This window comes from Rhinatrema bivittatum, chromosome 8 (assembly GCF_901001135.1).
Source record: "Rhinatrema bivittatum chromosome 8, aRhiBiv1.1, whole genome shotgun sequence".
Taxonomy (NCBI): Eukaryota; Metazoa; Chordata; class Amphibia; order Gymnophiona; family Rhinatrematidae; genus Rhinatrema; species Rhinatrema bivittatum.
In genome coordinates, this window is record NC_042622.1 from 226,551,091 (window position 1) to 226,576,396 (window position 25,306).

The 25,306-nt window shown below is 44.4% G+C and overlaps 1 protein-coding gene across 1 annotated transcript in view; it reads left to right on the plus strand.

Moving 5' to 3' along the window:
- The window catches only part of SUGP1 (SURP and G-patch domain containing 1), a 104,452-nt gene extending 80,619 nt beyond the window's left edge, over positions 1 to 23,833 (plus strand). The window contains exons 13-14 of the mRNA XM_029613814.1: positions 19,712 to 19,841; positions 20,917 to 23,833. Coding sequence (XP_029469674.1) covers positions 19,712 to 19,841; positions 20,917 to 20,943 — 157 coding nt within the window. The 3' untranslated portion in view covers positions 20,944 to 23,833. The remainder of the gene's footprint in view (positions 1 to 19,711; positions 19,842 to 20,916) is intronic.
- Positions 23,834 to 25,306: the final 1,473 nt, after the last annotated feature.

Sequence of the window (25,306 nt, forward strand, 5' to 3'; positions counted from 1 at the left end):
GTTTCTCCTGCTCCATTCAAAATGGTAACAAAAGTGGAATTACCCCAGAAAAATTTCATCAATATTATGCAAGAAGTGGATTGTGTTTTCCCTGTCGGGAACACAGTACTCTTTAGAAGAGAAAAAGGTTGCCTTTAAATTTCTACCTCAAATCGGAGAAAGATCATGCCCCGCTCTCCTGCAGTGATACCTAAGGGTCCTTCCCCTAGTTGAGAATTCCTGAGGCGATTTCTGAGATCCTTCAGAGGTGAGCCTTGGTCCAGTAGCCAGTTCCTGGCATAGACTTTGTTGCTGAAGCAGCTGAAAGGCAGCGGGTACAGGAAGCCGAACGCGGCGGTGACTGCCTAAGCCCTCTTCCCCCCGCAATCATAGACCATCTCTGTACTCAGCAAGTAAGTGCTGAGCCCCGGTAAGTAGTGAAGAACTTCTATCCAGAGAAGTGGAAGGGCTTCGGTAAGTCTTTCCTCCAGTCGTCTTGCTCAGCATACTGTACGGACGTCATTCCCGATCCTGTTAGGGGAAGGGGGTTTTCCGAGCAGGTTGAGCGGCTCCCGTTGGGCTAGGCCCCGCTTCAGGCTAGGTGGTCACCCCATGTGGCTGGCTGCAGTGGTACCATCTTGCGCGTGGTTTGGTGCAGTGCCATTTTCCCCGAAGGTACACGTGGTGCAGGCCGGTCCTTTGTATGCCTAACACGCGTACGAGCTGTGCACGCGTACGAGCTGTGCACATAACTACACGCTCAACCAGCCGCGTAGATTTACACATGCTGGGGCGAGTCTGTACACACTCGAGAGGCACTAGGTGGCTGAATGCACAAGATAAGAGTATTATGGCCCCGACAACAAAGAAGCTCAAGCGACACTCCTTTTCTTGGCTGGAATTCTTTCAGGGCCTTACAAGCCTTTGTTCAGGCGTGGTCAGCTCCTACCCCTGCCCAGGCCGAGCCCCAGCTGGGAAGGCCTCTCCCTCCCAGCCCTGTCAGCATGCCTCGGGACATGCCTCGCCTCACCTCACCAAGGGTATCCCTGACAGGGACCCAGACACCATGGACGACTATGGGGATGCAGATTCATTGGAGGACAGGTAAATCCCTCCAGGCCTGGAGCCATACTGGACCATGCTTCGATTTTCCACAGCGATGAATTATTGGCCCTAGTCTCCCAGACCCTGATGACTCTGGGAGTTCTGGACACGGAACCTGTGTCAGAACCAAAGAATCGCCCCATCCTGGTGTCTCTACGGAAGGTCTCTTGCTATTTCCTAATGCCGGAACCGACAACCAAAAAGCGGAACAGGTGCTGGTTCAAGTTCGACCCAAACTCCCCAATGAAGTTTGGCCGATCCATCCATGGGACGAGGAGATAGGGGCCAACTATTCCTCTTCTATCAGCGGTGGGTCGAGATCATGTCAGACAAATGGTTACTGGACATCATATAGAAGGATACGCTCTGGAATTTCACAGCATCCCTCGGGACAGGTTCATGATGTCTCCTTGCCACTCCCAGCATATAAAACTGGCAGTGGAATCCACACTGATAAGGCTCCTCAGTCTGAGGGCTATAACCCCGGTACCTACACCCCAAGTAAATACGGGGAGCTATTCCATCTATTTCATCGTACCCAAGAAAAGAGGGTTCATTCTGACCCATCCTGGATCTCAAGAGCATCAACCGTCATCTGCAGATAATTCACTTCCACATGGAAACTCTTCGCTCCGTCATAATGGCTATGCAACCGGGAGAGTTCTTAACCTCCCTGGACCTTTCGGAGGTCTACCTTTATATTCCAATCTATCAAGGATACCAGTGTTTCCTACGCTTTGTGGTACTGGGCCGCCATTACGAGTTCCGGGCGTTGCCCTTTGGCCTGACAACCGTTCCCAGGACATTCTCCAAAATTATGGTGGTCGTGGAGGCGGCACTGAGGAAAGAAGGGATCCTGGTGCACCCTTACTTGGACGACTGGCTGATCCGGGCAAAGTCGTTGAAAGAGAGCCTCCAGGTGACCAGCAGGGTCAGGCCCCTCCTGCAGGAACTTGGTTGGGTCGCGAACATGGACAATAGCAGCCTCAAGCCCTCCCAGTCCTTGGAGTATCTGGGAATCTGGTTCGACACCAAGCAGGACAAGGTCTTCCTCCGCCCCTAGAGGATAAGGAAGCTGTATACCAAGTGCATCGGTTGACTAACACAGTGCGCCCCAGGGTGTGGAGCTACTTCCAGGTCCTTGGTCTCATGGCATCAACCCTAGAGGTAGTACCGTGGGCGAGAGCTCACATGAGGTCACTTCAGCGCTGCCTGGTGTCACATTGGAACCCACTGTTTCAAGACTTCCATATTCACCTCCACCTACCATCGGAAGTATGATCTCCGCTCCAGTGGTCGCTGCAGGAAGTTCACCCTAAGCCTGTCCCCACTGAACTGGATCACCCTCACGAGGGTGGGGAGCTCACTGTCAGGAATTGACAACCCAGGGGCGATGGACCGAGGAAGAGGCGTGCTGGAACACAAACCGCCTGGAAGCGCTAGTGGTCAGATTAGCATGCCTGCATTTCAGCCACATGCTCCAGGGTCAGGCAGTCCGTGAAATGACAGTCAATGCAACAACGGTAGCCTACATCAACCGCCAAGAAGGAACCAAAAGCCACCAGGTGTCTCTCGAGATAGACCCCCTTATGGAAAGTGCATAATCAAACCTACAAGGGATCTCTGCCACCCACATCATGGGAAAAGACTACGTCAGAGCAGACTTTCTCAGCAGGGAGAGTCTGGACCCAGGGGAATGGATGTTGTCGACCAGACCCTTCCAGCTTCAAGTAGATCGCTGAGTCTTCCCGTCCATCAACCTACTGGTGACATCTCACAGTGCGAAGGTCCCCCGATTCTTCAGTCGCAGATGAGATCAGCGCTCCCAAGGGATCAACCCCTCGTTCAGACCTGGCCGGAGGAGGACTTACTGTATGCCCTCCCTCCGTGGCCTCTACTGGGAAAGGTCATCCACAAGATCGAACACCACAGAGGATTAGTCCTTTTGGTGGCCCTGGATTAGTCCAGATGCCCATGGTACACGGACATGCGGAGGCTTCTTGGGGACCTTCTCCAGCAAGATCCATTTCTTCACGAGGACCCAGCTTGATTCTGTCTTACAGTCTGGCCCTTGAGAGGGCTCGCCTGACGAAGTGTGGATATTCGGTGGCCGTAATCGCCACCTTGCTCCGCACGCGGAAGTTCTCAATGTCCCTGGCATACATACGGGTCTGGAGAATATTTGAGGCCTGGTGCGAAGATCACGGGGTACCTCCACGAACGACCAAGATCCTCCTGATTCTGGAATTTTTACAGGATGGCTTGAACAAAGGATTGTCCCTCAGCTTCTTGAAGGTCCAGGTGGCGGCCCTCTCCTGCTTCAGGGCTGAGGTGAACAGAACCCATCTGTCGACACATCCAGATTTGGTCCACTTCCTAAAAGGGGTTAAACACTTCCAACCATCCTTAAAGTGGCCAGTCCCCCTATGGAACCTCAATGTAGTATTGGACTTTCTAGCAGGGCTTTCCTTTAGACTACAACGCAGTCTGTCACTATATTTGTTAACACTAAAGACTGTATTCTTGGTGGCAATATGCTGAGCTCGTCGCATCTCTGAACTACAAGCACTGTCGTGTCGAGAACAGTACAGCTTCGCACCAAGCCTCCTTACCAAAGGCAATCTCAAAATTTCACCTGAACCAGTCCATTTCCTTACCATCCCCGGATAGATGCAAGGACACTGAAGAATACTGCCTCCTACGCCATTTAAACGTCAGTAGACTTTTAGTGCGGTATCTGGAGCGTTCAGAACCGGTGCGCAAGACAGACCACTTGTTTGTCCTTCACAGGGGAATAAAACAAGGCGAAGCAGCTTCGTGACCTACCATAGCTCGCTGGATCAAGGAAGAGAACATGGGAGCTTATGTGGAGGCAGGGAAGCCTTTACCCCTTTAAGTCAAAGCTTATTCCACTAGGGCCCAGGCCATATCATGGGTGGAAGCTAAGCTACTGTCTCCTGTCAACTGTTGAGCAGCGATGTGGTCTTCCTTACACACCTTCTCCAGGTTCTATTGCCTGGAAGTCCAGGCCCGAGAGGACACAGCCTTTGCGAGGGTGGTGCTAACCGGACTGCAGGCAGTCTCCTGCCCCGTTCGGGAGTAGCTTTTGTATATCCCATTGGTCCTGCGTCCAATCTACACGCTAGGAAATGGAGAAATTACTTACCTGATAATTTTGTTTTCCTTAGCGTAGACAGATGGACTCAGCATCCCGCCCACGGCTGCCCATGAACAGTGCCAAGGAATCACCCATGAAGGGAATCTCGATTCCATGAAGTTACGGGTAAGCCGTTGCCCTATCCCTAGTGTTAGGGTATCTATAGATTTGCTGGGATTCAGTGCTAAGGTTTGGTTGAGTACAGTTGCGATCTCCAGTTCTTAATCAAGTTATTAAGTTGTATCCATATTCTAATTAAGTTCTTCAATAGTATGTCCACAGTGACTTTTGAAGAGAATACTGGAGGGCTGAGGTCACTGCAGGGGTATATCTAGGGTGACATCAGCTTTGAAACCTGACTCAGTCTCCATCTGCTAGCAAGGGAGCACATAACCCATTGGTCCTGAGTCCACCTGTCTACACTAAAGAAAATGAAATTATCAGGTAAGTAATTTCTCCAATATAAATCACCTGGGAACAAAAAATGTTGGCATCCTTATTGAAAATTACTCAGTCACACATTGAAAAAGCACTTAGCTGAATGTTGCAGATAAACCCCAACATGGTGCCATGTTTGTCAGACTGCCTCAGGGGTTCAATTGCAAAATCATTGAGTCTCACATGTCAAAATTCAGTCTCAATAGATTGTTAAGATCCTTCAAACTTGCTTCAAAAGTCACTGAAAAAAATGAGAAGATGCGATAGAAAAAGGGAAACGAATGAGACGTCATGAACGAAACATATCTACGGAAAAGGCTTTTAAAAAATCTTTTAAAAAAAAAAATCAGAGGTTGTCGGCGAGATTACCTGATTATAGACTGCCTGAATCTGCCTTGCATTTTCCTGCTTCGGCACCAGCCCCGAACGCCGAGCCTGACGTCAGAGGGAGGCGCCAACTAAACATCTTAAAAGGCTCACTCCTGCGGTGCGTTGCTGCCGCCGGCGCATCGCGCGCACCCAAGGGGCGCGCGCGACTTTGTTTGACTTTGTTTGACTTTGTTTGACTTAGTTTGAGCAGTTTGAGCAGCTATTCTCGTCAGTCAGATTTGCTATTATTGAATATTGCCTTATTTACTTACCGGGTTTAAGGACTATTTAGCTACAAAACTTGAAATGCCAGCAAAAAGGAAGGGCAAGATTCGGGTGTTTCCCTCGACACCCCCATCCTCTGCCCTCACTCAGCTGGAAATCAATAAATTTCTGATCCAACTTGAAGAGCGAGGAGCTGAGGACTCCGTTGGGGGTACGGGAAATGGAGATTCGGGTACTCCCCTGGAAGAAGCTTCCCTCAGCCCAGACAGCCGCCCACCTCCAGCCCAGCGCAGCGAGAGCAATGGTGATGTTCTGCAAGCCCTGGTGGAAAGGGACACAGATCAGGGGGAACCCTTGCCCTCTAATGGTGGAAACCTGCTGCAGACTACATCTGAGCTTGGTCAGGTAACTCTTGATAGGATATTAGAAGCTGTGAATGGTTTAAGCAGTGCAATGTCTCGAATGGAGAAGAAAATGGATAACGTAACAACAGAGTTTCAAGGGAAACTATTGACTGTGCAGACTCAAAACAATGAGACAATACGTAGGCTAACGGAAACTGAGAAAGATTTGAAATCATTGCAATAGGTCAATGTTTGTTTGATCAAAGACCAAATGGCCAGTGCTAGACGGCTGGAAATGTTAGAAAATAGAATGAGGCATCTTAACGTAAGAATAACCAATTTTCCACAGGTATTGGGGGAATTACCTTATATATCTTTGAAAAGATTTTTCAGAGAAAAATTATCCTATAGTGAGGAAGATATTCCTCAAATTAACACCTGTTATTTTCTTACTCAGAGGACACAGGTCCCTGCAAATTTGACCAATTTCCTGGAAGATTCTACGTTAGATGTGGTACATAGAAATACATTAATAGTAACCTTTCTTACTACTCAAGAAGTAAGTAAGGTTATGAAACAATACTTTAAAAAATTTCCAACTAGCTTCCACGGCCAGGTGGTAAAATTATATCCTGATTTGGCACCAATAACTAGAAGTAGACGTAAGGAATTTCTTGCTTTGCGTCAACAAATTGTCTCATTGGGATTTGTATTCTTATTGCATTTTCCATGCAGATGTGAGTTAAAGAAAGGAGAACAAATATATGTATTTCATCAAGTTAATCAATTACAACAATTTATTGATGCACAGCAACTTAGTTTAACTGCATTAGAAACACCTATTGCAGAATCCTCTCCTACAATTGTTACTTAGATAAGTGTGTGACAAGATAGGCATGAAGTATAGATAGTTGGCTCAGGAAATTTTTGGAGTTTCCGTTTTGTTATAATTGGTATATTGAATCTCCAGATTTTCAAGTCCTTAAAAAATACAGCCTCTCTATTTCTCTGATTAAAGGTTTATTTCAAATATAAGTATTTATTTGACAGTCTTAAAAATATTTAGAATTCATAATATGGAAATAAAAGAAGGTTTCCTTTAAAAAAGTGGCGAATAGTATTGAAGTATTATATACTAAATATATGAATGATTTATTTTCATTTTATTTCTGTAATTAATGATATTAATTTCATTTATAAAAAAAAAAAAAAAAAATCAGATCAATAAATACCAATCTAACATTTCATTCAGTCCCAAAGCGGAAACAGTGCCCAAAATAAAAATCCAAAATTGTTCCCGTTTGTTTAAATGTGACTGTATATCACCCTCCAACCCAGTATTGGAGGGTGTATACACTCAGTGACAACTCATTTTAAATTCTGAAAGGTGCCTTGATAAAGTGAACAGTGAGCAACCAAGGGTGCCATGGTCTTTTGCGTATTGATGCAACTTCTATGTTCAATAATCCTTACAAGGATATTCCATTTTGTACGGCCAACATATATTAAATCGCACGGGCGTTGTATGATATAAATAACACCTGACAATATACAATCTCTTTGGTTCTAAAGGTTAATTACACAATCCAATGTGGGATGAGCAAAGTGGGTGCAATTGATACATTCATCCCTTCAGAAGAACCCCCAGGAAGCTTTTGAATTGGCTGGGGGTCATCAAGCCTGTGGGCATTGTTCGGTGTGTTATACCACTACTTATTGCACCTATTGGTCTCATCCCATATCAGTTTGTATAATTAACCTTAAGAGCCAAACAGATTGTTCCTCATCGGGTGGGGCGGTGGTATACAGACACATTTAAACAAACAGGAACAATTTTTGATTTTTTTGTTTGGGCACTGTTTCCCCTTTGGGATTGAATGAACAGATTGGTATTCATTGAACTGTTTGGTTTGTTTTTAAAGATTTTTTTTAAAGCCTTTTCTGTGGATATGTTTCGTTGATGACGTCACATCCTTTTCCCTTTAATTATTGCGTCGTCTTCTCATTTTTTTGACTTTTGAAGCAAGTTTGGAGGACCTTAATAACCTATTAAGACTGGATTTTGGCAAATGAGACTCAGCAATGATTTAGAAAACAACCCCCTGAGGTACTCTTTGACGAAACACGGCACCATGTTGGGGTTATCTGCAATGTTCAGCTAAGTGAAACATGGAAACATAGAAATGATGGCAAAAAAGTACCAAATGGTCCATCCAGTTTGTCCAGCAAGCTTATGTTAGCATCTGCTGTGCCATACAAGTCTCCCTCATACCTATAAGTTTCCCACACCATCAAAGTCAGGGCCCTTGTTGGTTGCTGTTTGAATCCAATTCTCCGTCACCTCTTGCCGTTGAAGCAGAGAGCCATGTTGGAGTTGGATCAAAAGTTTCAAGCTTATTGGTTAAGGGTAGTAACAGCCACATCAGCAAGTTCCCCCCATGCTTATTTGTTTTCCCAGACTGTAAAATTCAATGTCCTTGTTGGTTGCTGTTTGAGTCTAATTCCTCTCTTCCTCTTTTTTTTTTTTCCCTACCTTTGAAGCCAAGAGCAATGATGGAGTTGCATCAACAGTATGAAGGCTTATTGGTTAAGTTATCACCATACCAGCAAGTTATCCCCATGCGCGCTTTTCTTCATTTCTGTCCGCTAGCCTTTAGGGATCCACAATGTTTATCCCTTGCTCCTTTAAATTCTTCCACTGTTTTTGTCTTCACCACCTCCTCCAGAAGGGCATTCCAGGCATCCACCACCCTCTCTGTGAAGAAATATTTCCTGACACTGGTTCTTCCTCCCTGGAGTTTCAATTTGTGACCCCTAGTTTTACTGATTTCTTTCCAACGGAAAAAGTTTGTTGTTAATTGTGCATCATTAAAACCTTATAGGTATCGGAAGATCTGTATCATATCTCCCCTGCATATCCTTTCCTCCAGGTTATACATATTTAGGTCCTTCAACCTCTCCTCATAAGTCATTTGATGGAGTTCACCTACCCTTTTGGTCACTCTTCTCTGGACCGCCTCCAGCCTGTCTGTCCCTTTTGAGATATGAACATAGTACTCCAGGTGATGCCTCACCAAGGACTTGTATAAGGGGATTATCACTTCCTCCTTACTGGTAATTCCTCACTGTATGCAGCCCATCATTCTTCTGGCTTTAGCTATTGCCTTGTCACATTGCTTCGCCATCTTCAGATTGCCAGACACTATCACTCCAAGGGTCCCTCTCATGCTCTGGGTACATCAGTCCTTCACCCCCATCACATACAGCTTTTTTGGATTACCGCACCCCAGATGCCTGACTCTGCACTTCCTGGCATTGAATCTCAGCTGCCATGTCTTCGACCACTGTTCAAGCTTCCTTAAATTGTCTCATTCTCTCTACTCCTTCTGGCGTGCCCACTCTTTGTAGATCTTAGAATCATCCGCAAATAGACAAACTTTACCTTCTATTCCTTCCGCAATGTCGCTCACAAAGATATTAAATAGATCCGGTCCCAACACTGATCCTTGTGGCCACTTAGCACTGTTCTCTCTTTAGAGACTGTTCCATTTACCAATCCACATTGTCTTCTATCCGTCAACCAGTTTGTGATCCATTCCACCACCTTGGCACTCACTGCCAAGCTTCTCATTTTATTCACAAGCCTCCTATGCAGGACTGTAACAAAAGCTTTGCTGAATTCCAAGTAGATCACATCCAACGCTCTTCCTCAATCCAATTCTTTAGTCACCCAATCAAAAAAAAATCAATCGGGTTTGTCTGACAAGACCTTCCCCTAGTGAATCCATGTTACCCTTGGGTCCATCAATCCTTCCGACTGTAGATAGTTCACTATCCTTTCCTTCAGCAGAGTCTCCATTAATTTTCCCACCACTGAGGTAAGGCTAACCGGCCTGAGGTTTCCAGCTTCCTTTCTCCTACCACTCTTGTGACACGGGACCACCAACGCTCTTCTCCAATCACTCGGCATCACTCCCGTTTCCAGGGATCTATTGAACAGGTCATGCAGTGGACCCACCAGCACATCTGAGTTCCCTCAGTATCCTACGATGAACCTCATCTGGACCCATGGCCTTGTCCACTTTCAATTTTCCTAGCTATTCCCATACATTCTCTTTTGTAAAAGGAGTTGTGTCTAGTCCATTGCCTTCTATGGCCTTGTCTACCAGCAATGGTCCTTCTCCAGAGTCATCTTAAGGGAACACAGAACTGAAGAATTTGTTTAATATTTCTGCCGTTTCCTTGTCTGTCTCAGCACTTTGCTCCTCATCACCTTTCAATTTCACTATACCACTTCAGGCTTTTCTTCTTTCTCTCATATATCTGAAAAATGTTTTGTCAACTCTTTATCTCATGGGCAATCTTTTCTTCCACCTGACCTTTTGCTTTTCTTATTTCTTTCTTCATCCTTTATTCTTCTTGAACGCTGATCTTTTTGCCTTTATTTTTGCAGCCACCTCCTTTAAGAACCAAATAGGTTTCTTTCCTAGCGTGTAGCCAGATGGACTCAGGATCAATGGGTTTATGCTCCCCTGCCAGCAGATGGATACAATCAGGTTTCAAAGCTGATGTTACCCTAGATACATCCCTGTAGTGACCCCAGCCCTTCAGTATTTCTCCGTCTCTAGCAGATGCAGACATGCTTTCCCTATGGGGATTGCTGTACTTTTTTGAAGAAGAAATTCTACTTTATAAATTGAAGGAAAATTGAGCTCTGTTCTCCTGCAGTGATACCTAAAGGTCCTTTCCGGTAGGTTTCCTCTGGTCTCCATGCTGAGCGCACCATACCAACATCATTCTGGCTCCCATGGGGGTAAGGGGATTGGGCCTCCAACTGTGTTGAGCAGCCCCCGATGGGCTACACCCCATTTTAGGGACACCACATGGTCCGCCTCATTGGCGCCATCTTGTGCCCATTTCTGTGAGTGCTGTACAGCCCTACATAGGACGTTGGTACGCTCAATGCGTCGGCTCTGTGCAAGTGCTGTGCACATAATGTCAGCGTGTACTTTTGCACACAACGTCGTAAGCGCATTCAGGAAAAGTTGAGTACGTGGACGAGCGTGCTCCCTGCTGCACCCAATCTAGGCACTCTAAATTTGTGCACGTACAGCTTTTTAAGCAAAAGGTCAAGTGGAAGAAAAGATTGCCCATGAGATAAAGAGAGTTGACAAAACATTTTTTCATATTAGTGCCTCTGATGACTGAGTCACCCAGTACAAATGAGCTTTTTCTTATGGTTAATGTTTGTATTATGGAATTTCTGCATGCATTGGATTTCTTCTTTCTTTTCAGATACCACTTCAATCTCCATCGCTAGTGCTCTTTCATTGTGTGACTGTGTAATTTTAATAAGGAAGCCACCAGTTTTTGAGTCCCAAGTGATTTATATGTGATATTTCTAATTTGGATTATGTCTTTTTATTTTAAGTGCATTGGATTATATTAAAAAAAAAATATATATATATATATATATATATATATATATATATATATATATATATATATATATATTTTTATTTTTTTTTTTTTTTTTTTTTTTTTTTTGGGACTCATATATATTTTTGGGACTCAAAAACTGGTGGCTTCCTTATTAAAATTACACAGTCACACAATGAAAGAGCACTAGCGATGGAGATTGAAGTGGTATCTGAAAAGAAAGAAGAAATCCAATGCATGCAGAAATTCCATAATACAAACAATAACCATAAGAAAAAGCTCATTTGTACTGGGTGACTCAGTCATCAGAGGCACTAATATGAAAAAATGTTTTGTCAACTCTCTTTATCTCATGGGCAATCTTTTCTTCCACTTGACCTTTTGCTTTTCTGATTTCTTTCTTCCTCTCCGTCATTTCTACCTGGTATTGATCCCTGTGTTCCACTTTTTGGGATCCTTTATACTTCTTGAACGCTGATCTTTTTGCCTTTATTTTTGCTGCCACCTCCTTTGAGAACCAAATAGGTTTCTTTCCTAGAGTTGAGCCAGATGGACTCAGGACCAATGGGTTATACTCCCCTACCAGCAGATAGAGATATATAACATAGTAAATTGGACCATATTTTGGCTGCAGCCCTATTTATTATAATTAGGCTACTTGATAAATAAGGTCCTTCATTTACACTTCTTGCATAGTATTAGTGAAATTTGTCCAGGTTAATTCCCAATATACAGAGTTATATTTTGGTCTTTTCTTAGTGACCATACAAAATGATACCATTCAGGCTCAGGCTACAGAGTTAGATGGTACAGGGGGGGTGGGGGCCAGGAGAGAGTGTATGTGTGTGGTTTTTGGTATTTATTTTTTATTTTTTGCAGTGGACTTGAAACTTTTTTTTAATTATGTGTTTAAAACAAAAACACACATTTAAAAGAAATAAAACAAAAATATCTCTCTGCACACCCCTAAAAATTATGTAGATTGGTGCATAAAACTGTGATAGCTTTAAAAAATAGTTTGGGATTTTTACAGAATTTGTTCTTTTGCTTAGCTTAATTTACTTGACTGATGTGCAAGTGAATTAAGCAAAGCAATAGAATAAACTCTGCATTGTGCAGATCATGTTCTGGCCACTAGGTTGTGCTGATGGACCTGGCTTGCCAAGTGACCAGTATGAATCATGTATATAAGATAATGCAGCAGATCCATGTTACATATTTAAACAGTGATGATATAAGTGAGACCAGCTGCCTCCTTTTCTCATTTAGTTTCTCTCTGCTATAATATGGTAGCAAGTTCTGTGTTTTCTGTCTCTGAGATTCATGGCTCCTATCTACTTAGTTTACAGATTAGCATTTCATCACTTTTCTTCACACTGAGCTAATGCGTGGGTAAAAATAAAGCTTAGTATGTGTTCCTCCAGCTGATGGGATGATGACTTGTCCTCCTGAAGGAACATCCTAAGCTTACTGAATTTGAAAATAAGGGATTTTAAGGCACTGAACTGAGCAGATATGAGCTGGAATTAGAGAGCAACCTGCAGGTAAAAATCACTGAAAGAGTGTCAAACCAGTATCTTGCTGAACCAATATGCACTTCTTGGGCCTGCCTACCCCCCTTTTTTCCGTCTAGTAAGCAGGCTGAATTAGCCATTACATGTGGGAGAGGTCATCTAATGGCACTCTCCAAGCCAGTAGAGCTTTGTGCTCTATTCAGCATGTACAACAGTTGTCGTACGAGTCTCTCAGTTATTGTGTCCGAGCAGAAGCACAGACTTGTGCTCAGTCTTACCCCTTAATTTTCTCTAAAACTATTACATTAGATATTCTTCCTTACCAAATTAATTTTCTAGTTGCCTCGCTGCTTCTGCAGCACCCCCCGAACAGCACTTTTCAGTGCTGCTCCAACAAAAAAAATGTTCTGAGGCCTTGTCTCCTCAATATGTTGGATCAGAAGAAAAAAAAGTCGACAGTGAGCAGATTCAAAAACTGCATTGATGGCATGGGACTGACTTCCATGAGTTGTGCTCAGTGCTTCAGGCCAGAACAGGATCAGAAGAATTGTTACACCTGTAGACTGATGTCCCTGCGCTCACAAAGTTCCAGGACGATAAGGACTTAGAAGATGCATAAATCTCTTCGGAGTCTATTCTCTTCCTGTAGTGTAGCGATGTCTGCTTCACCAGGAAAAGAGTTGAGCAGGAGATCCTCAAAGACTCCCCCATTGACTCGGGCCAAAGCCGTGGGATCAGTAGTGTCAACTGTCCTGCACTGAAGAAGTGGCATCAGTCATTGGAACTGTTGGAGCCTGTGTTAAAAAGCATAAGTACTTAAAGCACAGTGCATTGGCACTGGTGCTGTTGAAGCTGGTGCGGAGGCATAACCCAGGAGTCTGGACTGATCCGGTACATACAGGGAAGCAACCATTATCGATGCTGTCGGTGCATGGAGGATTGACACATTATGCATTGGAATGCACCATGCACATCCCACCAGTGCACTCAATGTATACTGCACCAATGCACTCGGTGCACTGATACATCGGTGCGCATGACACTTGACGCACCAAACCCCACAGCACACACAAACCCACATATCATCAATGTATCTCGAAGCATCCACATTCCAGCTGCACAGTGCATCCGGTCCTCTGATGCATGATGCCACATTGCTCAGCACAAGAGCATATGGCACAATCCTGATGCAGTTTGATGCATCAACGCAACATCCTCGCTGTTCCTAATTACTTGCTTTGACTCACTAAAGATCTGTCTAAGCGATCAAAGTTGTGTCTAGGCATTCCACTCCATCAAAGCTATCAATGTATCAAGCCCTGCTTTCAATTCATCAGGCTGCTCTACCAATTGTTATAGTTAGTGAGGTTTGGGTGGACCCTTGGACACTGGCAGCTGACCACACCCACATGGGGGAAGTCCCGTAAGGGGCCACAGGTCAGGCTCAGCTCTGGACACACAAACACAGATAGTTCTTTATTTAGACAGTTTGAGAAACCACCAGAGGTGGCAGTAGTGAGTAGAAGATGTAGTCTGGCTGGGCTAGGATTCCCCAGGGCGCTGGAACAGCGGTTTCTCCGGTAGCAGTGCTGTAGTGGAGAGAACTGAGAAAGTGAGTACAATAGAACATTCACAGAGTTCCACATATGGAGAAGCCTCAAGATAGGGAGAGCTGGCCCTCGAGGAGCAAGTACCAGATCCCTGGAGGTAGAGAGACTTGTTGGCAAAGTACTCACGCAGCAGTTCCACGTAAGAGATGGCACTGGAACGGGGGCAGGCCCTCGAGGAGCGAGTACCTGGTTCCAGGGAGACAACTCTGAGGAGTAGATGATAGTAGTACTCACTGATGTGTCTGTAGCGAATTCTTCCAAGTAGAAGAGGAGATGGATGCCGGCAGCGGGTCAGGGAACATGGGCCCTCGAGGAGCAAGTAACAGTTACCTGACAGTGACCTGAAAGAAGCAAAGAGGCCCCCGAGGAGCAGGTACCTCGTTAGTAGAAAGAGTCCAGTGGAAGTCGGAAGGCAGAGGAGCTGGGTACGGAGAGCGAATCCCATCCGTAAGATCACCCTTGCTAACTCAACAGCTAGCAATAAACAGTAGACTTAAATATCCCGGCAGTGTGATGTCATCACAGGGGGACACCCCTGAGGAATGCGCCAATGAGGAAATAAGAATAAGGGCCGCGTGGCGTGCGTGCCCGCCCTAAGGTAACTGAAGAGGCATGGTGGGAGGCAGCGCCCAAGCCGGTCCGGGGACGCCGGAGAGGACGGCAAGACAGAAGACGCTGCGGCAGCCAGGCGTCCATGAGGAGCAGGAGGAGTCGCAGGAAAGGTAGGCGGAGTGAAGCCGTCGGGCAGCAACAGTCACAACACCAACACAGCTATATGCAGCCCATCCATCCAATATCGAGCCCTCACTCGTCCAGGTTACTGATGGAAGGACTTTGTTTGGAAACACGGGAGCTGGTAGGTTCCCTAGTTCCACTCGCTTCTAACAAACCACCTATTCAGATGCAGGAACCTATCCTGGTCTCCAAGGAGAATGTTCCACTGCCCACACCAGGTCAGAGGACACAATAAGTTGCTTGACCAGATTGCAGGTTTGGTGAGAACTTTCTTTTCCTCTTTGACCAAGGAGACAGAAGGAACTATCCAGCCTCTCCTCTCCACTATTGCAGTAGTGATTTCTCAAAATGGAGGCCTAATCTCACCTATAGAGTTGAACACATACATCAGAACCTTAATTCTGGGTCCTTCATCATCCCGCTCTCTTGCAGTGGAGTCCAGTCAGTCAGATGGTGGACTAAGGAGTATCCCCCTCAGGGGCAGCTGGAAGACCCTTCCAGTTCACCTTCTTCATCATTGGCATCCTGGATGAGTAAGCCCATGCCATTAGGTTCAGAAGAAGATTCTACAAGTATGCTTTCTGATCTTCTTTCAGATCCCCCAAACTACACCTCTCCTCCATAGGACCTAACTCATTCTAAGTCTGTGGAAAAGATAGAATTGACGCTTGGTGTTCATGCCAGTAAAGACAAAGGCCCCCGCTCAGAACTCTTTGGTCTTTTTCAAGTTTTGGACACCCCATCAGAACCAGTGGTCCTTCCAGTGCACAACATTCTCAGCATATTACAAATATGAGGATGTAGGAAATAGCTATTTCCAGCATTCCTACAGCTTGGAAGCTTGACCTAAGGTACAGAGTTCAAAAACCTCCAGGATTTGGTGTTGTCCAGCTGCCACATAAATCTGTAGTAGACCAGTCTGTTATGAAAAAAGAAAAAAAAGACTAGAATTCTCTCAAATTTGCTTCCAGAAAAGGACTATAGCTTTGATAAGAAGGTCTTTCAAAGCTGCATGCTCATTGCTCACGTTGCTATCCTCCAATTCTACATGGTACAATACCTCCATGATTGCATTCAGAAGCTAAGGCCTTTTCTACAACCTATAGACTGTGATAGATGTCCACAAGAAATTGGCAGACCTCCCATGTTTAGGGGACAATCTATTTGGCAAAAAGCTCAGAGAAACAGTCACTCAGATAAAGACCAGAACGTGGCAGTATAATCTTTCGACGGCTTCCGAACAGCCCTGTACATCACAACATTCCTTCTTCATGTACAAATGACTGTATTTCCACTGACATCCCTACCGGTCTTTTCAATATTACCATCTGCTGCCCCTTCTGGCCTAGCGTCAGCTGCCACTTACGGTCAAAACACCATCATCCTAAAGCTACACAACAAGCCCAAGACAAACCTGGGCCCAGTTTTTGATTCCTACTGCACCCCCCCCCCCCTCCCCAAACAATCTGTACCCCAATGGGGGAAAGATCCAGATTTTCTTGGAAATGTTATGTCAAATAACCAAGGGCCTCTGTCCTAAAAATTGTGCAGTCTGGATACCATTTGCACTTCTCCAGGCTACCGTTCCTTTCACTTTGTTCAACCCTCAATCCAGATCCGTCTCATCTGGCACAGCTTCGTCTGGAAGTCCAATTGCAGCTTTAGCAACAAGCGATAGTCAGTCCCTGTTTCCCAACATGAGCAGAGCTTCTTCTCATGATAATTCCTCATCCCCAAGAAATCAGGAGGTTTAAGGCCCATCCTGGACTTGAGACACTTGAATAAACATATGCTCTGAGAGAAATTCAAAATGAATTCCCTCAGCACAATTGTCCCATACATACAGAAGGACAAATGGATGTGTCCTGGACCTAATGTATGCATATGTTCACATATCCATCCACCCTTCATATTGGCACTACCTTCGCTTCAAGGTGGATTCTTCCCACTTACTAGTAAAAGGTACTCCCATTTGGTCTGTCAGCAGTTCCGAGAGTCTTTACAAAATATCTTGTAATATTAGCCTCACATCTGTATCACCAAGGAATACAAGTTTTTCCATATCTGGATGACTGACTAGTCATGGCGAGCTCTTGGGAAAAAGGGTTCCATTCCTTAAACAAGACAATTTGTCTTCTACAGTGCCAGGGGTTTTAACTTCGAAAAATCAAATCTAGTTGCCTACTCAGTAGCTCAAATTCATCGGGGCTTGGATAGGCTCACTATAAGACAGTGTTTCTACCTTCAGATCAAGCAAACGTCATGAGATCACTAATCCAGATGCTGCTAATATCTCCGTGCTCAACAGCCAGAATGCTTCTAGTGATCTTGGGACATATGGTGGTAGCCATCCATGTAATCCCACTGACTTGCCTTCATATCCATTACCTTCAAAGGGATCTACATTCTCAATGGGATCAGCTGACTCGACCACTGTCAACTGTGATATGGGTTACGGCAGACATGAAATGAGTTGTAGTGATGTTTACAACCCCAAGTTCTCTAGGCAGGAGCTCCTCTTCATACACTTCCACATCAAGAAACACTGGTGACAGATGCCTCCACCAAAGGATGGGGCACTCACACAAGAAACTTTCAAACCCAGACACCTGTTCTCTTGAAGAAAGCAATTTTCAAATCAACCTAATGAAGTTAAGGGCAATAGGATACGCTCTATCAGCATTCGCACATCTTCAGGGCACAAACATCTTGACTCAAACCAAGTTGCCATGTTTTATGTCAACAAACAGGAAGGCACAGAATCATGGCTTTCTGCCAGGAAGCGCTGAAGAATTGGAACTGTGCTGGCCCTCCAGGCATCTCCAACATCTAGCATATTGACTTGGCAGAGTATTTCATCCACATAAGTGGTCCACACAGCAATCAGTGGTCGATAGACTATTCAACTTATAAGGCTTACTGTTGATGAACCTAGTTGCCACTGAGCAGAACAGAAAACTAAATGGGTTTTACTCAGTTCTGCCCTGCAATCTCAGACTAGTTCAGGATGCTTTCCTCCTCAATTGGGGAACAAGCCTCCATGTATGCTTTTCCGCCAATACCGCTCCTCCACAGAACAGGGCAGAAGCTTTGCCAGGATCGTATTCATCTGATCCTTATAGCTCCAGCATGGCCCAGACAGATATGGCTTGCATATATCTTACAATTTTCCTGCAGACCTCCCATACATCTGTGGACAGACCCTGCGTTAGCTCAAGACAAGGAGATACTTTATCATCTCAGTTATCAGCCTAATAGCTTGGATGTTGAGTGCTCAGTAATTGCGGATCTCAATTTGCCTAGAGATATTGTAGACATATTAGTCTTGTTTAGAAAGCCATCAACTAGAAGAAATTATACCTTCAAATGGAACAGATATTCCAAGTGCTGCCAACAACACATTGGACCCACTTTCTTGCAAGCCCAGGCATTTGCTCCTCCTTTCTGATCCAGGTCTTGGCACCTCTTGGTGTGAGTACATCTCGGCACCATAACAGCATACCATGTTCTGGTGAATAGTAAACCGATTTCTACTCATCTGCTGATATCTAGATTCATGAAAGGTCTATAACATGTCAAGCCTAGGGTACAAAAACCAGACTTGAATATTGTCCTTTCTCAACTGTTGAAGCCTCCCTTTGAGCCATTGGAGTCAGCTTCACTTGCGTTCTTGACCTGTGAAATTCTCTTCCTTTAGTGGCGACATCAGCTAGGAGGGTTAGCAAACTCCAAACTCTCATCCAATATCCACCGGACATGGAATTCTTCCACAACAGGGTAGTCCTCCATACTTGCCCGAAGTTTCTACTGAATGTTGTCTCTGTTTTCCATATCAATCAATCCCATTGTATTGTGTACCTTCTTTCCAAAATCTCATGCAAATGAAGGCAAAATATCCCTTCTCACATTAAACTGCAAAAGAGTCTTGGCCTATTGCAAGAAACAAACTGCTGCATTGCGAAACTTCTCAGCTGTTTATGTCCTATGACTAGCAAGCTAGGCGTGGCAGATACCAAGCGTACTTTTGTCTAATTGGTTGGCTGAGTGTATTCAGCACCGCTACACCTTAGCGGGCTTGTAAGTTACGAACTCTAAAAGCTCTTCACGTGAGAGCTAAGGCCTCTTTTGTTGCTCATCTTCAAGAAGCACCTATTGAAGATATCTGCAAAGCTGCAACCTGATCATCAGTTCATACCTTTTATGTCCCATTACTGTCTAGACAACCTCTCAAGGACTGAAAGTAAATTCAGACAAGCAGTTTTACAATAACCTGTTCTCTCTGTAGTCCACTCTCCTCAGTGGAGTTCGGGTTGCTTACTCAGTAAATGCTCCACTATACTTCTCAGCTTGGGACTCCTCACGTGTAGTGGCTAAGTCAGCCTGCTTATCAACAGAAAAAGCAAGTTTGCTTACCTTGAACGGTGTTTTCTGTAGATAGCAGAATGAATTAGCCATAGAATTATCCACCTGCCTCCCTAGAGAGTAGACTACATGGCTAGATTTAGCTCTGATATAGACTGAAGAGGCTCATGAGGCAACTCCCGCACATGCTCAGTACAACTCAAAGCTCTACCAGCTTGGAGAGACAAGTCTGTTTATTGCTGCCATGTAATGTCTAATTCATCCTATCATCTATGGAAAACACCATTCAAGGTAAACAAACTTGCTTTTTCCCCGTTCTGATGCTGTCTGCAGATGGAGAGTGCGCATTCCCTGCAACCTGCTCCCGGCGACAGATGTGGGTTAGCATTGCTGCCTGTTGGGGATTCGCATTTCAGTGTTTTTTGCTTTCTCCAGGGGCTCAACAGCAGTGGATGGAGCAGGGTTTGGGATTGATCGCCCTGCTGAGCTGTCAAAGCATGATGATGAATATGAAGCCTTCCGAAAGAGGATGATGTTGGCCTACAGATTCCGACCTAACCCATTGGTAAGTGACTACATGATTTTATTCATTAATTTTATTTTTTAAAATTGATTTCTTACCCGCTACATCCAATAGTATATAGATTACAGATGAACATACAAAATTAAAACTCAGTAACAAAATATAATATTTAATCAATGTTGAAAACAATAACCTGCTATAAATTGAATTTTTTTTGTTATTTTGCTAATTACCCTATAAAGCTATTTTAAATAAATGTGTCTTTAAAGCTTTTTTTATAAATGTTTTGCTGCATGATATCAGATGCAATTGCTCAGGGAGGGAATTCTATAACTCAGGTGTAGTCACTGAAAAAGCTTTCTCTTGTAATGCCTAGTCATGCTACTTTAATGGAAGGGACTTCCAGGAAGTTCTTGTTTTTTGAGTCTTTCAGATGTAACTTTCTGCTTACTGTGGTTATATTAACTCTTTAAGGACTTAAACGCTTTTAAAAACATCAGTTCCATCAGTCAATATGTACTGCAGGATCTATACATATTTTATATTGGAGGGAAGTGATGTGCATTGCAGTAGCTTGGCCTGACAGGGTTCCCATGTAATGGTACACACCATGTCCTTGTATGGCTCTTGAGTTATAAGGCTATTGCCATCTGATTACACAGTAGTGATAATCAGCTGAGACCTGGGAGTTGCTTGGATATCCCCAGGGTCTCTGTAATAGAAAAGTAAGTTTTAAGGTTTTGCAGAATGAAATTAGAACTCTGTGGTAGTTTGAGACTTGTTGCGTTGCTCAAGGGCATGCCCAAGTTGTGTAGCTTAGCCCTGGTGCCTTGGAACTTATCTTTTATAGTAGGACTTTTCCTCTAGTGGATCCTTATCCCATTCAGACCTCTTATGCAAATAGAGCCCTCAGACTTAGCCAATGTGGCTTTCTGGAATTGTTGGATACTGTGCTTTGATCTCCTTAGTATCCCTACAGTAGCTGCAGGTATTGGCTGCTGACACTAGACGTTGACTGTTTTAGCTGCCTACTGGTGTATCTCAATTCCTAACTGCTTATCCTTCTAGTAGAGTTGCTGTTATACTTACTTGTTGCTTTTCCTGTTCCTCTTTGCAGAATAACCCAAGACGACCATACTATTGACAGTGTTCAAAGGAAGCAAAGAGAAACACACATTTATTTCCAATTGCATTGTGATTTTATTGTGAAACATTATAGAAGTTGCATTCTATCATTTCCCTTGTGCATATCACGGTATAAGAGGAGGTGTCATGACCGCTCTCTGGCACCTTTCACTTCAAGCAGTATAACCAGAAGATGAATCCAGTTATGGCTGTTCACGCTCCAGTCGCAGAGCAATAGCCTACAGCTGCCACGGTGGGGCACCATTGGGGTGGAATGGCTGGGCAGGAGGAGATGGCCTTACAAAACTGTATTTTATAAAGAAGTAGATAAGTGCCACAATAAAAGAAAGGAGGGGGTTAGAATTGATGTTTTGAGAAATGGACTATGCTGTAGCACTGGCTCTTGAATTTTCATTTCTCTATCTTTGAGAGTTGTATTTTTTAAGCATTCTTTGCCATTGAAGGCTGCAACTAGTTTATGAAAACTTAAACGCTGACCCTCAGAAGCTGTTCTGCCCCTGTTCATCTGGAACCAGCATCGGCACTGTAGGCAGTACTGATGCAGTTCTCAGCCCAATCCTCAGGATACATCTAGCCAGTCAGGTTTTCAGGATATCCACAACGAATGTGGATGAGGAAGATTTGCATGCACTGCCACTATTATATTCTTCCTTATTGTCCAAGCCAGACCAGTGGGTTATGCCTTCCTGCCAGCAGATAGTGACAAAGAAAAAGCTCAAAGTTGTTTTCATTCCCCCTATAAAGGTTTGGTGCTGCCTTCAGCTTTTCAGTATATTTCTGTCTCTAGCAGCTGCAACCATGCTCCCTTGAAGGCTTTAGGTCCAAATTCTGGTGGAGTGTAGGCAGAGTCCTGGGGGTGCTCCTGGTGCTAGTCCCATGAGTCTGATTCTCCCTTCTCCTTTGGAACCAACTTAGCTGGGATCTGAATTCCTGCACCACCGAAATGGGTAAAGCACCAAGGTCTGGAAGCCAGGGCTCCTAGGGCAAGTCTTGGAGTTGAGTTCCCTGGTAGAGTGGGATTCTAAAAATAAGAAGAAAACGTTTACAGCACTGCCTCTTCCCCACACTCTCTTATGGGGCTGGGCCAAATTTGCACTCTTATCATGTTCAGAGGTGGTCACCCTCCCTTCTCTCTTCTGCTGGCCTTTGGTTTCTCTTGGGGGGGGGGGGGGGGGGGGGGGGGGAGGAAATGTCCTGTAAAAGAACAATGATTTCTAAGGCATTAATTTGAAGAAAAATCCAGGAAAGGAGCACTTTGCTTTGCTCTGGCAAGGTCTTAGGGGGATCGGTGACTCTGCTAAGGAGGGTGTAGGAGATCTTGTAGGCAGAGTTGCAATCTATCTTTCCAGAAGAAATTGGCAGAGCAGTGCCCTTGCCTTTACTGTATCTCACTTTGTGGGTGCAGGTGGGAAGAGGCTATGCTTTGAATGCTGGAGTCCTGAGAGCTATCATAGCTAATTCCTGCCCAGTCTGGGTGGAGCAGGACTTAGTCCCACAATAAATTTCACCTTCCTTATAGTCCATGCCAATTTTTTTTTCCTTTGTCCTACCAGCCTAGTCCAGAACCCACCCAAGGAAGCTGCAGTGAACAATGCTCCCAGTCTGATAGCTTCAGAAATCTAATAGTAAATACATTGTTGCCCTCACTAATAGTAACAGTAAATGATGCAAATAAAGACCAGAAGGCCCATCTAATCTGCCCAACAGTAATTTTATGCACATTTACCTAAAATAGATAAAATTTCCATATGGAACCCAATTCCATTGTTTCCCCTTTAGAGTTGCAACTGTCGTCTGTGCACGTTTCCCCCATGCCTTCTAGAAAGCACAGTGCAGCTATATTGCTGCTGCCCTGGGCTACAACTATCGCTCAGCAAAGGTTGCCCAGTGCTGTCATTACCATTCTCTTGCCACCAGGGATTCTCTGTGTTTATTCTAAGATTTCTGTCTGTTACTGTCTTCACTACCTCCTCTGGGAGGGGATACCGGCTAGCTGGCCTAATTGTGAGCTTTGTGTAAGGATTCTTTTTCTTAAGTAACCATAGAGAGAAGTTTTTTGGCTGTATTGGGTTTTGGTTGTGATGGTGATTGAGAAACCAAAACAGTTACCTTTGGTTGTCTTAGCTTTGACATAGGATGCCTAAGAGCTGAAGGCAGCACCAGACCTTTATAGGGGGAGTGAAGTCAGCCTTGAGCTTTATTTTCTGTCTCCATGTGCTGGCAAGCTATAACCCACTTTCTGGATTGGTTTAGCAGGACTAAAGGAAAGGAAATTAACAGGTAAGTTGTTTTTTTAAATTTCACCATATTCATTATGGATATCCTAAAAACCTGCCTGGCTGGGTTGAGAACCCCTGACCTACAGTACAACCTTGGCATCTCTTCCTTTTGTGTTTGCCCTATACTGTTCTGAGGTCCTATCATTTAGAGCAGTGGTTCTCATATGGGGCTTTGGGTACCTCCTAGCCAGTATGGTTTTCAGGATCTCTGCCATGAATATGCATGAGAGATTTACATGTCTCGTATCCATAATATGCAGCTCTATCTCATATGTAGTCTGTGGAGAAGCTGAAATCCAGACTGGATAGGATGGATGCAAGGACTTGGTTGAAAAGCACTGAGCTAGAATGTAAGAATTCTGCCATGTACTTGGCTTCGTAAGTGGTTGCTGGTATCTGGCACATGTCGGGTTTCTGCCTCTGTGCTCACATTACACAGGGCATGATTGCATTGAAAAATGACTGACTTGTGCCTACTTGTGCTACTTCCTGCTGCCCTAACCCTTTGTGTTTTGTATTTTGGGAGGATGTCTTAGTTTCCTCTGGTTACCTGCTTATCAGCACTGTTCCTGGACATATTTTGTGTATTAAATGTGCAGGGCTAAAGTGTTTGATCTGTTCTCCCTTTTGTGTCTGACTGGGGTGCAGGAGTGTGTGATAATGCCGTAAGTGTGGTCTGTACAAGTGCTAGGTACTCTTAAAACACTGAGTAATGAAAGCATGGCAGTGTACAAAAGTATTAGAAGAGCTCAGAGCCTGCACCAGTCCCCTGAGGGGTATTCTATTTTCTTACATTGGAAGAGAAGAAAAATGAAGCAAACACAAAAACTAGCAACACCTCCCTAAATTAACAAAAACAACACAAAAAAAGAGAGGGAATACAAAAAATATATCCAAGACTGAAAAATAACTTCTACAAAAATGTTTTTCTATGTATAAAAAGCGGACGAGATGCTATCAGAAAGCCTGGTGCAAAAGGTGTAATCCACTGTCTCCTGCCTGCAGTGGGCCTCAGGCAAATATCAGTATTTCACGCACCATGAGTTCATGTACCAGCAAACATCCGCTATCTTACAAAAAAAAAAAATTTTATTTTAATTAAACTCTCATTAGTCTAATACCACAAGGATAATTCCTATAATATCTAAAAAAAACAAACAAAAAAAAAAAACTTCAATTACATTTTTCAAAAAAAAAAGAAACACTAAGGGCTGGATTTTAAAAGGGTTACGCGCATAAGGTACGCGCGTAACCCTTTTAAATCCCCCCTGCGTGCGCTGAGCCTATTTTGCATAGGCTCGGCGGCACGTACAAGCCCCGGGATGCGCGTAAGTGCCGGGGCTTGCAAAAAGGGGCGGTCGGGAGTGTGGCCAGGGGCCCTGGTTTAGGATCGGGGGCGTGTGGGTGGTCTGGGGGCATGGCGGAGCGCCCCGACACGCGTAAGTTACTACTGCCCAGAGGTAGTAGTAACTTTTAAGATAAAGGTAGGGAGGGGGTTTAGATAGGGCCGGGGGGTGGGTTAGGTAGGGGAAGGTGCGGGGGGGTGAATGGAAAGTTCCCTCCGAGGCCGCTCCGATTTCGGAGCGGCCTCGGAGGGAACAGGCAGCTCGCACAGGGCTCTGCACGCACAAGGTGCACAAATGTGCACCCCCTTGCGCGCGCCAACCCCGGATTTTATAAGATACGCGCGGGACCACGCGTATCATATAAAATCCTGCATACTTTTGTTCGTGCACGCGTAGATTTGTAAAATCTACCCCTAAGTACTTAGCTTAATTTGCATTCAAACCCTGCTTTAAACTATTTCAAACAACCCAACATGGACCATGTTTCAGCAAGCAATGTCTTCTTCAGAGGTTTTTTTGCATTATCTAACAATAAAAATAAAACAAAAGAACCATATAAGCTAGATTACTTTAAAAGAAAATGAAAAAAAACACATACACAATACTATTATTTTCACTGGCTCTTCAATCATGGACAGTGCAACTTCCTATTCAATGGATTTGTACCATCTGACGACCAACATAAAGGAAGTGAGGTCATCGCACAAAAGTTGTCACTCAAAAAAGAAAAAAAATA